An 18,525-nucleotide genomic window follows, 5' to 3' on the forward strand; every position below is an offset into this window, starting at 1 on the left:
TTTTGCATGTGGATGTCTAGTTATTCTAGCACTATTTGTTGAAAAGACCATCTTTGCTCCATTGTATTACCTTTGCTCCTTTTTCAAAAATCAGTTGACTAAATATATGAGGGTCTATTTCTGGGCTTTCTATTCTATTCTACCGATATATTTGTCTATACTTTCTCCAATACCATCTTGTACACTGTCTTGATTACTATAGCTTTATAGTATGCCTTGAGGTCAGGTAATATCGGTCCTCCAACTTTGTTCTTCTCCTTCAATACTGTGTTGGCTATTCTGGGTCTTTTGCCTCTCCATATAAACTCTAGAATCAGTTTTGTCAATATCCACAAAATAAGTTGCTGAAATTTTTATTAAGATTGCATTGAGTCTAGAGATTAAGTTGAAAAGAACTGACATTGTGACAATATTGAGTCTTCCTATCCACGAGCATGAAATATCTCTCCATTTATTTACTTCTTTGATTTCTTCATCAGTGTTTTGTAGTTTTCCTCATATAGATCGTATAAATTTTTTGATAGATTTATTCCTAAGCATTTCATTTTTTAGATGCTAATGTAGATGGTATTGTGTTTTTAATTTCAAATTCCACGTGTTCATTGGAAACATGTTATATAGGAAAGCAATTGACTTTTGTGTATTAACCTTATATTCTGGAACCCTGCTATAATTACTTATTAGTTCCAGGAAAGTTTTTTTCCCTTCTGATTTTCTATGTAGACAATCATGACATGCAAACAAAGGAGGCACTTAGTTTTTTCTTCCCAATCTGTGTACTTATTATTTCCTTTTTTGGTCTTATTGCATTAGCTGGGACTTCCAGTACAAAACAGAAAAGGAGTGGTGAGAAGGGACATCCTTTGGGGAAGGTGTGGGATAACTTAAGTTTTACCCTAGAACAGTTCTATCCAAAAGAAATATAATATGACCCTTATATATAATTTAAAAAGTAAAAATAGTAGGTAATGTTAGTTTTAAGAATATATTTAATTTAACCCAATATATCCAAATAATAATGATATAAAATATATTAATGAGATAGTGTATATTCTTTTTACTTTCATACTGTCTTTGAAAGTCAGTAACTTATTTTTACAGTACATCTCAATTTAGATATTACATTTGTATCAGAAATGCATTTTCATCTGTGCAAATTAAGTCAATCTCCTAACTCTTGTGTCAATGTGGTATTATTAATATTGAATTCAAAGCAGTATTGCATAAATTGAAAAGCAACTCTAAATTTTTATATGTATAACAAAGCATTCCTCAAATTTGTCTTGTAGATTTTGCAGCAGATTTTCATAATGCTGTTCATTAAAATTAAAACTTTCTGCATATTCATGTTAGAAAATGTTTAAAATTATTTTTACTGATTTGTATTGTCCAAAGTTTTAATGTCAACATAAATACCTGTACCTGTATCCCAAGTCAGAAATAAGCTTTTCCTTTCCTTGGAGCTTTGAATTTAGCTGGTTCATAGGCAGTGTGGTAGCAGTGAGAGAACATAAATTACATCACCACGTTTTTTGTACTTTGAATATTGAATATCTGCCAAGCATTTCTTTTGTTTCAAACAATTTTGTAAAACTATCCTAATACTTAACCAATGAGCATTGGCAAAAAATAGAAGATCATTAAATAATCTTCTATTTCTTTTAGTAGTTTCATAAACTGGGGATAATTCATACGATTTGCATATATACACTATACAATTTTAATAACTGTTGCTAACATATTTTGCACACCTTGCTTCAGAAAAGAAGAATAAATAAAATTTGAGTATGGATCACACAGTGAAATGTTGCAATAAGGGAAACATCAGCGTCTTGTTCTTAAATTTCATTAAATATCTGGAGCATCAACCATCATAATAAAAACTTTTCATATCTAGCTAAAGTACTTCTTTAACAGATATGAGATTAAAAATTATCTGCACCCAAGTTCAGTATTTTAGGCCTCAAATTGACAACATTCTCTGTAAATACTGAAGTCCTGATCTGTTTTGAGAAGGAGGCACTCAGAAAACTTCAGCGCTGTAGAGACTGCTGAGCCCAGAGCCCTGGATGGAGAATGCGCCTGGCCTCGGAAACCTTTAACCACACTGCCCAGGTCTCGGTCGCTAGTGGTCAACGCGCGTCTGGACAGGAGGGAACTTTCGGACACTCCCCGAAGACCCAGGGCGCCCCTAGAGACAGGGCGTTGGAACCTGGGACAGAGTGGAGGGAGGCACACACTGTGAGGGCTGGGGGTGGCGTCAATAGTGCCTTGAAAGCTCCGTTCTCGGGTCCCCTGAGCTACAGGACAAAGACTCGGAGGAGGAATGCGAGCGCGTCCCAGCCGCTCCTGCAGCCGCGCGGGGCGCGAGTCAGGGCCGGGACGCCAGCAGCTCTCCCCAGAAGTATGGACCAAGCCGCGAGCGGCGGCGCAGCAGGACGGAGACCCAAGACCCGCGGGGCGCCGGCAGCCTGGCCCCGGGCATCCCCGGCCGACGGCCCCAAACCCGACCTCCCAGCTGCACCGCGCTCCCGTTCACAAACTTGCTTCGCATTGGCCAAGTTACGAGTGTGGAGCTTCCCTGCGGCTCCGTGAAAGGGTCCCTGCCCCTCCCTTGGGCTGGTCCAGGCTTAGCTGGAATCCAGGTACTAGCCCATGGCCCACAGTTTCTCTGAGTCTCCGGCCGGGACTCGGCGCCCGGCGCTCACGCTAACATATCCACGCACTAACACACCCAGAGGGAGGGAGGGAGAATTGTTAGTGATGGTAGCGGAGAGTGTTGGTTTCGTAAAGTAAGAAAAAAAAAAAAGGTATATATATTATGTATATATCAGTTTAGACAATGTGTGGGATTATTTCACAACGGTACCTCTCCGATATGAAAATAACCATTCATCTGCAGATCTATTGAACCAAATAAAATTTAAGATTTGCACTCAGTTTTTTCAATGAGTGAAAAGAAAGAGTGTGTAGTAAGGGACGCTAAAGAAAGCTCAGTGTATTTCAGTTACTTTTTATTTTAACCTCTCTGTATGGTAGGGGGCGCGCTGAGACCGTCCAATGAAAGTCTTAGACGCATGTTTCATTATTGATTCATATACTGGTATGATATGAAATAATACAGTACACTTGGCTTTCAAATGACTAGATAAAAGTTCAGTTAGTCCCACATCTGATTCCCCTTTAAACTACCTGTCAGTCATAATAAGTTACTCCTACTAAAGAAAAGCATCTCTAAGTTCTTTGGCTTTAACCACTGTGGTCAGAGGTATAAAATACCTCTAAAGCCAAGCCACTTGTGTTTCATGCATTAGCTAACTATATGAGCAACAGACTGTTGAATGTAATCTCATAATTTATCTTGAATTTTGCCACTGAGTTAGTAGGAAGAATACTAGTGCAGAGGAATCTATCTTTAAAGGCTTTGGTACTAAATTTACATGACACGTACAAAACACGTGGTCCTTAAACCCTTTCTTTCTATCTCATGGGATATGTGGATAAAATGCTTGAAAACACTTTTTGCTTATAAATGGTACAAATGAACTATAACAATGTATGTTCTCCATCAGAAGTGTTCCAACTTCCTTTTTCTAAGGTAATGGAGAGTTGCTGTTTTGTTGAGCAAAGAGAAAAATCACTACAGGATTATATATACAATATTTTGTATTTATAATCACAATTAGCTTCTAGTTTTAAATAACAAAACTGTAGTGGAAAATTATTATTTTTCCAAAAATAACTTCAAACTGGGACTTCCCTGGTGGTCCAGTGTTTAAGACTTTGCCTTCCAACGCAAGGGGTGCAGGTTCGACCCCTGGTCGGGGTGTTAAGATCCCACATGCCTCACAGCCAAAAAACCAAAACATAAAACAAAAGCAATATTGTAACAAATTCAATAAAGACATTAAAAATGTTCCACATCAAAAAAAAATCTTAAAAAAAAATAACTTCAAACTGATGAGTATTTATGGCTGTAGCTTGTGAATCATATAAAATGATAATTTATGATGATATGTGAAAGGTGACCAAGTGTTTGGTGCTTCAAAAAAATTTAAATGCTAAATGAAATTGATGTTTACATATAACACTTTTTCTGACCTTCAGTTTCTTCATTTTAAAACATTGCCATTAGGCCAATCTTTCCTCAACTCCACAATTCTCAGGCTACAATTTTGAGTTATGGTTATTATATTTCATTTATTTATCTGAAGATATTATGCTATCTGAATAATACAAGGGTATTCAAATGTTTAATGTACATTAAATAGTGATATTAACACAAGATAGATATAGCAGTTTAGGAAAGAGTGAGGTGAGGATGGATGAAGAGGAAAAAAATATGTTCAATTTTAGATTAGGTGTTTGAGTAGCCTCATTGAAGAAGTGTAAGCAGGTTGGATACATTGATACAGAGTTTTGGAAAGAGGACTGGATTTGAGGTATGGATTTAAGGTTTAAATTCAATGAGAGTAGCTGAAACTCCATATGTAAATAAAATTATTTAAGAAGAGCTTAGTGGGAGAAGAAAAGGCTGATTAACCAAATTCGTTCTTTTGGAGAAACATGCAGACTAAAATGTTATTAGATTCATGGTAGATTAGAAACAGTTTTGTATCATTTGTGATAGATGCTCAATACATTTTTAAAGGAGAATGTTCGTACTTAGTCTTTTAAAAAAACGTTATCCTCTTAATCCCATTTGAAATATAAGTTTCTAATCGTTTTTAGTCTTGTCTTTAAACAGGTAATTGTATTCCAAGGAAAAGGGATGTCTAAAGCCAAGTACAGATGATAGAGCTCACATGGATAAAGACACATGAGAGCAATAGCTGTGTGTTTCTGGTAAAGCATTTTTTCACAACTTTCAAAAATGCCACTCTTTTAACTGATATTCAGAGCAGGCTAAGTGTTGTGCTTAACGATTGTATTATTGGCTGATGGGGTGTAAGAGGCCCATATAAAGAAAATTATCTTTCAGGGGAAGAAGTACAGCAAACACAATGGCCAAGGTTATGGCCTATAATTTTAGACAATTGAATTTGAGTCTGGTCAAGATACAGTCCAGTGGTGAATTAGTATAGCAGTATGTTGTTCAACATCTCAAAAACTCAATTCTTATTCTGTAAAGTGATGATGGCAAGAGGAAACTTTATTGGAATGTTGTGAGGATTACATGAAACAACCCAAGAAAAGCATTTACCCTAGTCAGTGCTTGATATATAGTAATTCCCCGAAAGTATAGAAAGTGTTAGTCATCATTAATCACCACCATTTCATTTCTGTTTTATGTACTAATTGTTTATAACCATAGTAGAAGAATTTTCTTGTTCTCAGTATTGATGAGGCATCCAGTATTTGTGTGTTAAAAAAAAAAAAGGAAAGAAATCTCTTTCAATAGGTATATTCCTTATTTCCTTTTCCCCCCTAATCTTACTGCATTGGTAGGATTCCAGTACAATGTTGAGAGGTAGTGGTTACCACAAGTGTTGTCTTATTTTAGTGGTAAGATTCCTAAAGTTGTATTATTATATATATTTTGTATAAGTTTTTGGTAGGTATAATACAATTTATAAGCTTGATAACTTGACTACATGTCAGAGAAGGTTTGAATTATTACAAGAGATATAAGTTTGAATTTAAAATTTACAAAATTTGAAGTTACAAAAAATGTAATTTATTTTGAACATATGTAAATAAGTTATATTGAGATCCTAGTCCAGATTCTGGGCTGAAGGCAAGAACTGATTCTTCATAACTTGCTCACTGTGACTGGCACCTAGTAGATGCTCATCAGATGTTAGATGATGTCTGTATGACTATAGCTATAAAAGCCATTATACATTTCAACTTGACAGTTCTCAGCCAACAAGTCAGACATTTTTGATAAAGATAAAATGATACAGATTGGTCACTTGCATTACTAATATGGTTGGATTGGTTCTGTTTCCTATAAAAGAGAGTTTTTAAGTTACTTGTATTTACCATGTATTTGGACCAATTGAGTGGGCATGAGATGTATATGAGCTTGCCTATTTTTCTGCCTATCCTAAAAGAGAATGTAGTTTCTACAGTTTCAGAAAGATATTCACACATACTAGGAGTTTCAAACTGTAACTTCTGGTCTCATCACATATTCTGACAGTTCATTTCCTGGATGAGTAAAACCTGCAAGACACAAAAGTCCTTAATAGCCTTTGGTTGTCATGTACACAAAACTTCAGTGCGTTTTTGTGTGTGTGTGTGTGTGTGACTAATTGTACTTTTTTTTTAACATCTTTATTGGAGTATAATTGCTTTACAATGGTGCGTTAGTTTCTGCTTTATAACAAAGTGAATCAGTTATACGTATACATATGTTCCCATATCTCTTCCCTCTTGCATCTCCCTCCCTCCCACCCTCCCTATCCCACCCCTCTAGGTGGTCACAAAGCACCGAGCTGATCTCCCTATGCTATGCAGTTGCTTCCCACTAGCTATCTATTTTACGTTTGGTAGTGTATATATGTCCATGCCACTCTCTCACTTTGTCACAGCTTACCCTTCCCCCTCCCCATATCCTCAAGTCCATTCTCTAGTAGGTCTGTGTCTTTATTCCCATCTTACCACTAGGTTCTTCATGACCTTTTTTTTTTTTTCCTTAGATTCCATATATATGTGTTAGCATATGGTATTTGTTTTTCTCTTTCTGACTTACTTCACTCTGTATGACAGACTCTCAGTCCATCCACCTCACTACAAATAACTCAATTTCGTTTCTTTTTATGGCTGCATAATATTCCATTGTATATATGTGCCACATCTTCTTTATCCATTCATCCAATGATGGACACTTAGGTTGCTTCCATGTCCTGGCTATTGTAAATAGTGCTGCAATGAACATTTTGGTACATGACTCTTTTTGAATTATGGTTTTCTCAGGGTATATGCCTAGTAGTGGGATTGCTGGGTCGTATGGTAGTTCTATTTTTAGTTTTTTAAGGAACCTCCATACTGTTGTTCATAGTGGCTGTATCAATTTACATTCCCACCAACAGTGCAAGAGGGTTCCCTTTTCTCCACACCCTCTCCAGCATTTATTGTTTGCAGATTTTTTGATGATGGCCATTCTGACTGGTGTGAGGTGATACCTCAATGTAGTTTTTTTTTTTTTTTACATTGAATAACATGACCTAGAGCTATCTGAAAGCCTAAAGAAATCTCAAGTGAAAACAATGCTTGCAAAATTCTCTGGTTCTTTTTCTGCAGGCTAAAACATGTCTACTAAATCAGTTCCAAGTACATCAGATCACACCATTACGCAGCAGATTGGTAATATTAGTCATGGCATTCTGTTTGTAGGCCTGTTGCCTTTGGGAACACACATGGAAGTCGTTATATAGTTACTTGTATCAAAAATGCTTGAGACTGTATTATTCCTCCTAAGTTACCTGGTGGCCATAACCTTGCCTTGACCATCTACCTTCTGCCATGGTGCCCCTGGAGAGCATTTTGCCACATATTTGTTGAAAGAGTGAACTCAATAGTCCTTGCTGATGTACAGTAGAATTGGGTCTGGAATTTTGGTAAACATGGATAAAGATTTCTCTCACTTAAAATTCTTTTTTCTTAGGTCTTCTCATTTTCAAAATAACATGTTTTACTGAGATGCCAAGCAGTATATAGATTGTAAATGTCCAATGATTAAGATGTGGCCTTTACCCCAAAGGTGCTTAGGGGAGGACACAGGTGAATTGACAATAATGCAACGATGTGCCCTTTGCCACCACCCTTGACTTCAGTGTTTCCCTGTACTATCTATGTCTTTTGGGGGTTTTGCCCTGCCTCTGTAACTAAGCCACCATTTAATTGAGTAAGTAGTTGAAAGCATTTCAGTAATGAAAAAAAAAATTGTATCATCCATGATAAGATGCATAATCTCTTTTTTTCTATGCAGTTTTTTAAAAAAAATTATTTTGGGTTCCTCTTACCAAAATCCCTTAAGACATATAATGATCAATAATATTATAGCTGTTTTGCAGAAATCTTTGAGTAATTCATAATGAATCTAGTTTCAGAATTTCTTCCAATGATGTGATTTATTGGTTTTACTAGAGAAGTTGTTTGAACGTCTTTTCTTCATTTGTTACACATATGGATCAAAACAATTAAAATTTTAAGCTTTATCTAGCTAGATAAATTCTCAGAATTATGTTATACTGTGTTGATATGTGAAGCTATTTTACTTACTTTGATTTTATTGAACTTAATAAATTTAGATGGAAAATAAGTTACACTCTAGCAGAATAAAAATGTTTATCTTACCTGAGTTGTCTGCTAAATTAAAGGCAAATATTGAAAAATGAATGCTTTTACATTTCTCTTTATTATTAAACATGATGAATGTAAAAGTAAAGGTGAATACTAAAGATATGTATTTTCTTTTTCTTCAACCAGTTGCATTCTTATTTTTCCCTGCCCCAGGCTCATTATCCTTGTAAATAAGGAAATTTAACTCTTGATTCTCTTTTCTCTTGAATCTTTATAATTTTCTTTATATAAAAAGATTTGGTCTTCTTTCTCCATTTTTATTGAAAGTGGTATCTTACCACTATCATAATAACCAACCCAATTTCCCCGCTGTTAGAAGAGACACCAATGTGCATGCCATCACATGAAAGTATTCATCCTGAGGATATCATGCAGTCACTACTTTATTGCCAAGCATCAAACTAGAATATTAAACTAGAATATTTTCATATGCATATTTTGTCAGAAACCAGAAGGCCCAAGGATTCCAGTTTATTACCTATTAAAAAAAAACCCAATTTCTATCTTAAGTAAATAAATATTATGGGAAGTATAAGTATTTATGTTGGGGACCCTGCCCTCAAAAAGACAAGCAGTTTCATTTTTTTCTTGATCTTGTGTTTTCCTTCCTGATGATTTGTGTCATAACAGCAATTTTGAATTTGTAGGGTCTATTGTTTACAAAACACTTAATAGCTAAAATTATACTTAACTTTTTGATGCAATAAAATCGTAAAATTATAAATCTGCTAAATGAACTAAAGATTCCTTCCACCTATGCTTTTTATGTGCTGCTATTTATTCCTAGTGTTTACTGTCAATGTCTTTTAGCCTAATTGCAATGAGATAGACTACAAACCATAGAGAGCCATGGGGCATCTCAGAAAGAGAATGTCAGAAAAGACTCACAGGGTTTGAGGTTTGGTTAGGTAATTTTGTTTTGAATTTAGTACTATTTTATTCAAGTTGTTATAATGTATTACTAACATTTGATGATCAAACTGTCCCCAGTTTGGCCAGTGGGGATTCTTTCAAGCTGACTTCTCTGTCCTTTTAATGTGTTGTCCTCTTTCTTTGAGCACATTCTTGCTTTCTGGCGAAAAAAAAAAAATTCTGGGCTCATTTTGTAGTTTTTCTGGTAAAGATGTAGAATCATCTGTTTTTTCAAGGATCCATGTTTGTTTGTTTTTAAATACATAATGGTGTTTTTAAACCAAGAACTGGGCATTCTGCCTACTCATTGCTGTTGAGCTGTCCTTTAGAAGTTGCAAGCCTTCAAAATAGTTCCAAAATAGTTATATCAGACAGATTCTGACAGTGCAATCATCTAGGTAGAAAATTTATAATATCACTGACTTTGTAATAGCACTGACAGACCCTCACCTTTTAGCTATTTTAACACATTCAGGGATCAGAAATGCACATCTATATTATTCTCATTGTACATTGGAGAGTTTTTCTTATGTTAATTGGAAGTCTCCTCATTACCACTTCTATCCTTTTGATCTCTACTACGTGGTCCTCATTCACTTTCTAAAGTAAAAAGTACTTCATTTCCCATCATGCCTTCTTTAACAATTCATATTTTTGTTAAGACGTGAGTTTATGTTTGTGCGTCTATTATACATATGGAATTATCTGCTAGCAAAATTTTTCCTTGTTCATGGGATAAAATTACATGTGAAATATCTGAATTTTGTGGTGTTCAGAAAGGAAAACTGACTTTTAAGTGCTCTAGCATCTAAAATATATCTGAAATCTAATATTCTAGTATAGTCTTTTTTCCTATTAAATTACTTCAACATTAAATCTCTATATTGTATCATCCAATTTTTATGTATAAAATCTGTCTCTTCTGAATCATTGAGTGTGAAAACATCTTGTCAACAAAACCAGGAGTTCCGTGTGGGCAGCAGTAAAATGTGTGTTTCAATGGAAAACCTTTTGTGTCAAAAACACTATGTTCAATAGTAATAGGCTCTGAAATGTTTATTGATTGATTCATAGTGATCGGTTTGGCTATAGTTTTAGATTGGTACTGTTTATTGATCAGTTTTAAACTGCAAGTTAATACAAGCTGAGAATGATTAGGAGACCTGATTTATCTTGCATTTATTAGCTGTGGTACCTTCTCAGGCTGAGTTCGAGTATAATGAGGATAATGTCCTTATCTTGTAACTAAGGCTGTGAGTCTGCATGTTGCCAGGTAACACTCCATCTCTGAAAGCATTTTGTAAACTTCAAGTTCTAGATAAATATTAGGAGTTGGTCAGGGAATCACTAATTGGTAAGATCTAGTTGTTCTATATAAATGGAAAAGAAAACCTTGATAGCATGTCTCCGGCTATTCGTGGCTGACAGCTGTGAGCTGTTAGCCATCAGTACTCCCAAAAGTTAGGGGAATGAGTCTTCTGCCCTAAAAGGGATATTTCTATAAATTCTTGGGACAATAATTGTCGTGGTTTTAGGCTGAAAGTGTGGAAATTATTTATTATAAATTCCACCTTTTATCTAGGTAAGTCACAAGTGAGTCACAGGTAAGTCCTGAGTGTGGGAGGGCTTTCTCTATCACAAAATTTGGCTGCTGTACTTCATTTTAATGACAACAAAGGTAACTTTTTGTTTGCATTATGCTTAGAAAAGTCTTATAATTTGCTCTGTTGCTCTAGGATTAAAATTCTGACTATTTTGAAAAATAAAATTATTTTATAAATAATTACAGCAATTCAGAAATAGTTTACCCCAGTTTGGAGGAATTTAAAAAGCTGGAAAGCAAAGATTATAAGGAACCTGACCATGAAACACCTGGGATGATGGTCAGGCATATAGGTACAGATTGATGACGGTGATTGGTTTTTCTGTCTCTTCTGCTAGATTGTGAGTTCTTTCAGAGCGTGGGACATACCTTATTCATCTTTCACCAATCAGAGCATTAGAGTAAATGAGGTAAGTGCCAGGAGAGATGCATGTACAAAGTGCTATGGGAATATGGAAGTGAAGTTTGATTCAGCCTCATGAGAAGTCAAAGAGGTTTTATAGGAGTGATGATTCCTGGGCAAAATTGACTGCTGAAATTTCCCAGGTGGAAAAATCTCAGCAGAACAACAAGAGAGATTCACAGTATTACTGGTCAAACCGGTGTTAATTTGGAAAGACACAATGTCAGGAGACTATGTCATATGTTTGTGGAATAGTTAGTACTGAGGTACCACTTTTCTTAACAAGACCTGGGCATAAAATTTTTTGAGTCCTTTGCTTTCTTGGCTTTGTCCTTGAACACAGAGCCACCTGCCAGCTGAAGCCAGAAGGCTGTTTTCAGTCAGTACACTCCTGAGTTATTTCAGCAGGCAGCCGTGCCTTTTCAGAGAACTAGGTTGCCAAGATGTGGGTGGGTGTGCAAACAGTGTGGAGGGGGGACCAGATGTATGCCAACCAAGTCAGTTCCCCAGAGCTGGATGGTGATGTCAGCAGAAAGGTCTGTCTCAATGAATGAGTAGACAGGCGATGACCAGTGCATATATTTAAAGCCTGACACAACAAGTTACTATATTCACTATTTCCCTACATTGATCCAAACTGGCTCTACACTTGTACATCTGTGAGCCTTTCACACCATATGTCCCAATGTTCCATTTTAACCTAGTTTTTAGGTACCAGTATCAGGCAGTAGGAACAAGCAAAGTCAAGTTTTATTTGGAGAAGAGCCTCCAGAGGTATTTAGAAATTCATAAAAGAGGAGAGTATACAGTTTCCTATTTAGGATAATGTTGAGCAGGACTTGAAGTTTTTTGCAAGTACAGTTAATGCTGTTTTCCTTTGACTGAATTGAATTGAATTTTAATGCGGTGAGTATCCTCCTGGTGCCCAGCCCAGCCCAAGTGGTGTTACAGGAGGCACCCAAGTAGTCATGATTCAGGAGGAAAATGAGCTTATCCCAGGGAATAATGGCGAATGAATTGGGAGCATATTACAATTAAAGCTAAGGTTATGTCCATTGGGAACATCCAGTGCCTTTCACTGCCTGGGTACTTATTCATGGATGCTGCCACGAATGAAATGAACCAATCAGGACTGCCTTAAAATTCCCCTCAGCTTGACCAAAGTTTAGATAGACTTCTTCCCGCCTGTAGGTCCTGACCTTCCTTTCCTTAGAGCATTTACTTTAAGAAACTCATAATTCTTTCTTTGCCCTTTTGAGATATAAATCTTTTTTAAAAAAACCTCTTGCCAGTTTTACAACCCAGGACTTCCTTTCTCAAAGACCTGGAAGCCTTCTCTTTGAAATGTGATCATCAAGGCCAATAGCGCCGCTATCTCCCAGTTTCTGTGGGAAGGTAGGAGCCTCACTTCAGTGGCCAAGAAGAAAGAGGTGGGTCCAAACTAGACCCTTGCCAGCGATTCTGTGCTCCTCTTGAGTTTCTGTAGGATTAGAAGATAGTGACGTGATCAGGAAAATGGAGGATATATTCCTAATAGAAATTATTGTGGAAATGTAATTCTTATAGACTTGCTTTTTTTTGCACGCAATTTTCATATGCAGGGATAAATAAACCAAGTCAAGAGGTGTTCTCTAGACTTGCCAGACAGATAATGTAAAATGGGAAGCTGAATCCATTTCTTATTCTCAATCCAATGTGTTTTCTTCTCACTCACATTTCTTGTTTTGAAAAGGAAGAAAATAAGAAACTGTTGGAGAAAAGGCTAGAGAGAAGGATATTGAAATCATCCCAGTTGAGAAACCCAGGTTATCAGGACTTCAGTGATTCGAAGAGGAAGGGTGATATTTGAGAAATGGAGTAAGAAAGAGGAATCCGGATTTAGCAGTGTATTAGATAAAAAGTAAAACTGACAAAATAGCCAGCACTTGTTGGGTTTAGGAGGTGAGAAAGATAATAAGCATCCTCCAAAACACAAGAATATATATAGAATATATGTGATGTATAAGTTGTCTGCCTTGGGGATTTATTACAAATTGTTGGTGTTGGTTTAAAAATGGACAAAAGTGATCTATAGGCAATTTGAGATACGATGCTTGCTGGTTAGAGAATATGTGGAGATGGAAAAAGAAAAAAAAAAAAAAGGCAAAAAACCAACAGCAGCAACCAAAACAAAACAAAGAAAATGTAGGATTGACAAATTAAATGTCCTAGAGAATAAATACTCATCAAAAATAATTGGAGAACCAAGAAAAGAAACAATGGAATTTGTACCCAAGAAAACCAAACAAAAAAGCCAAAAAGCTGCCGATGAATACATAGGTGATTAATTTGTACTGACCAGAAGCCAATCTGAGATAATAGTGCTCATCTCTTGCAAGCAGCCAAGAGGATCACCAGAGCGACTGAAGGTCTCTAAGATTGCCAGCATGAACTAATGCATTACATTATTTTGCCATTTCTCTGGAAGGGAAAAAAGGCTACAGAAAGAGTCACATTTGTGTTGAAGAGAAGGGACAGAGAAAATGTAGACCATGGCAATGATGCTCAGAGAAGAAAAGCTTTACAAGTCCATTACCTTACAGGGCCCTGGGGTAACAGAAGGACACAGAGTATCTGCAGGATGAGTAATGCAGAATCAGAACAAATGAAAGGGGAAGTCACAGAAGACAGTATATTTTCAGAGGCAGTCTATGGTAATAATTAAAAGATTATTAATCAGGCATATGTATAGTCAAGCACATGTATAATCAAAAAATACATAGCATTTGGACGTTGGATACTGGAAGAGACTCAGCTCTGGTGGAAATGTGAACTGTGCCGCCCACCTGCTGAGCTGTGTGGCCGCATTAGTCACATTAAGAATAATTATATCTTAAAACAAATGTCTTATTCCTAGCTACTTAAGGTAGGTGGGTAGAGTTGGATAGGATTGAGAAATAGAAATAGAAGTGAACAAGTAAGTAAAATAAGGGGACTTTGCAGACTGATGACACTAGTGGGCCATGAACTGAGCACCGGGATAAACTTTCCAATGAGAGAGAATTTGAGAGCAATGTAAAACACAGTCAGTTCCGTGACATACAGTGCAGTAACTTTCCAGGCGAACAAACTACACTGACTCCAGACCACTCCAATATATGTGGATATTTTCCATTCCCTGGGATTCAATAGGTCTCTTCTTAGCCCACTAACCTCTAGGGCTTCTCCAAGTATATAAGTGACAACATCGTTTAGATGGTCTTTGGTTGTATTGTAAGGCAGTATCTGCCTGTCTCCATAGTTACACTCCAAACAGATTAATCTTTATAGATCTGATGTCAAGACAGCGAAATTACTGGAACTTTTTGGCAGCACTTAATGGCAGAGCTCAGTAAGTAGGTTTTCGCTATTTCATGGGAGAGAAAAGAATAAAGGCAAAACTAATATCATATAACATGCATAAGAAAAATGATGATCTTTTTGTGCCTCCCGGCCAAGAACTGACAGGATTAAAGAGAAAAGCATAAACATAACACATGTTTTAGATTAATTATAAAGGTAAAAATCAGAGCATGTCTCATGACTTTCTGGTTTGAATAATGGATGATATTTCCAGAATTATTTTCTTTAAAGATTGTCTAACCAATAGTCTCCTGTTATTCTAATTCAAGACTTCTTCAGCGCTGATTTTTGAGGTGCCTAGTATGAATGAAGAGAACTTGATAATGTTTCTGGGTCAGTAATTTACTTTTTCGACAATGAATACTCCTTAAAATTATCCAAAGACACTTTTGACATAGTTCCAGATAAATCAGATGAATGAATTATAATGTGGTTGGAAAAAGTCTCCTAATATAATGGTGAACTTAAAAAGGAAATTTCAGCTCAATGTGCATTATTTAGTCCCATTTTTGTAAAAAACTGTGTTTATGGGTTCTTAAAATTTTAGGAAGTATATAAAACAAAATGCAAAGAGTGGTTATATCTGGATAGTTTTTTGATTGTATATAATTTGTAATTTTTTCTTTAGTAAAATCTGGGTTATTTATATAAATTTTTTAAATTTAAAAATGTTAAAATTTCCTTTTCATAAAATAAAAGGCAAGACATTTTATCCTATTTGTTTTGTGAGTGATGCTGTCTTACTGTGATTTTATTTTCCCGGTTAGTAATGGTACAAGCATATCGTTTCCTTTATGGCCATTTGTTTCTTATTTTAATTTTAATTTTTGGCTGCATTGGGTCTTCGTTGCTGCGTGCAGGCTTTCTCTAGTTGTGGCGAGCGGGGACTACTGTTTGTTGCGGTGCACAGGCTTCTCATTGCGGTGGCTTCTCATTTTGCGGAGCTCGGGCTCTAGAGCACAGGCTCAGTAGTTGTGGCGCATGGGCTTAGTTGCTCCATGGCATATGGGATCTTCCCGGACCAGGGCTCGAACCCGTGTCCCCTGCATTGGCAGGCGGATTCTTAACCACTGCGCCACCAGGGAAGTCCCTGTTTCTTTGTTTTTAATTTTGTGATGAACCTCTTCAAATATAACCCATTTCTCTATTGAGATTTCCCCTCCTTATTTGTAAGCTTATTTATATTTTCTCGATTTTAGATAGGCTCCTGTACTATCTTTTGTACAATTTCCTTATACTGTCTTTTCAATTTATTTATTTTTAATTTTTAAAAAATTTGTTGTCAACAGAATTCACTTTTTTAGGCATACAGCTCTATGAGTTTTAAATATGTGTAGATTTTCATAACTACCACCACAGTACAGAACAATTCTAACAACCCAATGAATTCCCATTTGCTGCCCTTTTGTATTCAGACTCTTCTCCCATCTCTGACCCTTGATAACAACTCATCTGTTTTCTGTACTTATATTTTTAGCTTTTCCAGAATGTCATATAAATGGAATCATCCTGTATGCCACTTTTTTGAGACTGTTTTTTTATTTGGCATAATACATTTAAGACTTATGAGTGTTGTGTATACCAATAGTTCATTCTTTTTTTTATTGCTGAGTAGTATTCCACTGTATGGACATATCACAGTGTGTTGACCTAGTCACTAGTTGAAGGACATTTAGGTTGTTTCTGATTACTGGCGATTGCAAACAACGATCCTGTATTCATGCACAGGTTGTGTGAACATGTATTCAATTCTCTAAGATAAACAGAATTAGAATTGCTGGGTCATATAGTGAATGTGTGTTTAACTGTTAAATAAACTCTTAAGTCTTTTGATGAAAAGAAGTTTATAAATATGAATTTTAGACTCTTTACAATTGTTTTGTTTTTCTGTGTCTTGTTTAATAAAATCTTTCCTTCCCTCAAGAGAAGAGGGATATCATGGAGAGTTTTCACCTATGTTATTATCTAAAATCTTTACAGCTTTTCCCTTCTCATTTAGATCTTTAAACCACCTGGAATTGAGGCACAACTATTCAGGGTCTTCATCTGTTTAAATACTCTGGCATAATAGTAGGCTAACGTTTTGGTTTTATTTTTCAACTATTTCCCCTGAAACTGTAATGTTTCTTTCTAATGTTAAAACTATTTTAATGGGAAAACAAAGTCAAAACAAATTGGAATGAATTTCACAATATTATTTTCATTGAATTGAACTGAATGCAGAAATTCTTACACGTGGCTTGTTTTTTTTTTCTTTGCTTTTAGCATGAATGAAATGATAATAAATACAGATCTCAAAATATGCAGCAAAAGCATGATGTTTTCTATTTGCATTTTTCCCAAGAAAAAATAGCATTAATAAAACATTAGACAAATAAGAAAATCATCAGGAATAGAAAAGTATGACTTGATTGAGATTTAAACCAAAACCATGCAATATCAAGTTGCTTTATCATTGCTCTTCAAAGAATTACCCTATATGAGCTTGGTTCAGTGTAATGGAATCTTTCCTAATATATGCTATAGATTTTTTTCACAAAACATTTTTCTGGCCTTATTCAGTGTATAAATAGGAAAATATTAATCTGAGGCTCTTTCCAGGAAACATTTTGAGAGCCATTTCTGATATCTTTCTACCTAAATCAAATAAAAGCCGTATTATCTTGAGCTTGCTTTTAGGATCTGTACTACTTCTCGAATATATCCTTCATAGATTGAGCCTTTTGACCCTCAATAATGACTTTATTCTGTGGATGACAGCTGCCAGAAACAAACAAACAATCAATCAAACAAAACCTCATAGACAGAAAGATCTGCTATCCCTGTAGGGATAGGTAGCAAAGATGACCTCCTCACCAAGAAATGCTGTGTGAGTTTAAATTGCCTTGGAGGGTATTAGGACACAAGTTGGTAAAAAATGGTTTAGTTCTTAGTGTTCACTGGAAATGAATGCTCCCCCTTGGCCTCGCTGCTCTCTTTTCTGATTTTTCCTCTCTTCCCTTCCTGCACAATCAAGTTAAGCTAACAATGTTTAACTTTTTATTTTGAAATGTTAGTTTAAAATTTTAAGTCCAATTTATCAATGTTTTTCCTTTTATGGACCCTGCTTTTGGTGCTGCATCAATGTTTTTCCTTTTATGGACCCTGCTTTTGGTGCTGCATCTAAGAAATCTTGGTCTAACCCAAGGCCTCAAATATTTTTTTTTTGTAGACTATGGTTTATTTTTTGACTCTCTAATCTGTTCTATTGAGCTACCTTCATGCCAATACCATACTGTCTTGATTACAGTAGCTTTTGAAATTAGGTGTTTTAGTCCTCCAACTTAGTTCTTTTTCAAAGTTATTTTGGCTCGTTTAGGTTCTTTGAGTTTGCATATGAATTTTAGAATCAGTTTGTCAATTTCCACAAAAAAGCTTCCTGGGATTGTGATCCAGATTGCATTGAATCTACAGATCAATTTAAGTAAAGTAGACATCTTGAAAATATTTAATGGCACAATCCTGAACAAGGTATATCTCTCCATTTATTTAGGTCTTCTTTAATTTCTCTCAGCAATGGTTTCCAATTTTAAGTGTTCAGACATAATACAGGCTTTGAACATATTCTTTCAGATTTATCTCCAGGCATTTTATGTTTTTGGTGTTCCTATGAGTGATTCTGCTTTTTCAAAATTTCAATTTCTGATTGTCCATTTCTAGTCGATAGGGTCACAATAGATCTTCATATACCTTGATCTTTATGTTTCATATTGATTTGGGGAGTTTTAAGGTGTTTGTTAACACACTTTCTTCTTTAATAGCAGTAACACTCAAATGCCAAAAAGAGTATTTCCTACTTTTGCCTAACTATTAAGGATTTTCTTTTTGTCTTTTGTTTTCAGCAACTTGAATGTGACATACCCGTGTGTGTGTGTGT

At 35.7% G+C, this 18,525-nt stretch overlaps 1 protein-coding gene across 1 annotated transcript; it reads left to right on the forward strand.

The window, feature by feature from the left end:
* The first annotated feature begins 1,373 nt into the window (after window positions 1–1,373).
* On the forward strand, window positions 1,374–11,182 carry LOC309630746 (uncharacterized protein). Its single transcript, XM_082396402.1, has 2 exons — window positions 1,374–2,645; window positions 11,164–11,182. Exon 1 carries the CDS (start codon window positions 2,077–2,079, stop codon window positions 2,593–2,595), a length of 519 nt encoding a protein of 172 aa, XP_082252528.1. The 5' UTR covers window positions 1,374–2,076; the 3' UTR covers window positions 2,596–2,645; window positions 11,164–11,182.
* Window positions 11,183–18,525: the final 7,343 nt, after the last annotated feature.

This window comes from Balaenoptera borealis, assembly GCF_965194805.1.
Source record: "Balaenoptera borealis genome assembly, chromosome: 6".
In the NCBI taxonomy this organism is placed as follows: domain Eukaryota; kingdom Metazoa; phylum Chordata; class Mammalia; order Artiodactyla; family Balaenopteridae; genus Balaenoptera; species Balaenoptera borealis.

Excerpts from the sequence above, each read along its gene's own strand:
- LOC309630746 (XM_082396402.1), top strand. The coding sequence starts at position 2,077 with ATGCGCCTGGCCTCGGAAACCTTTAACCACACTGCCCAGGTCTCGGTC.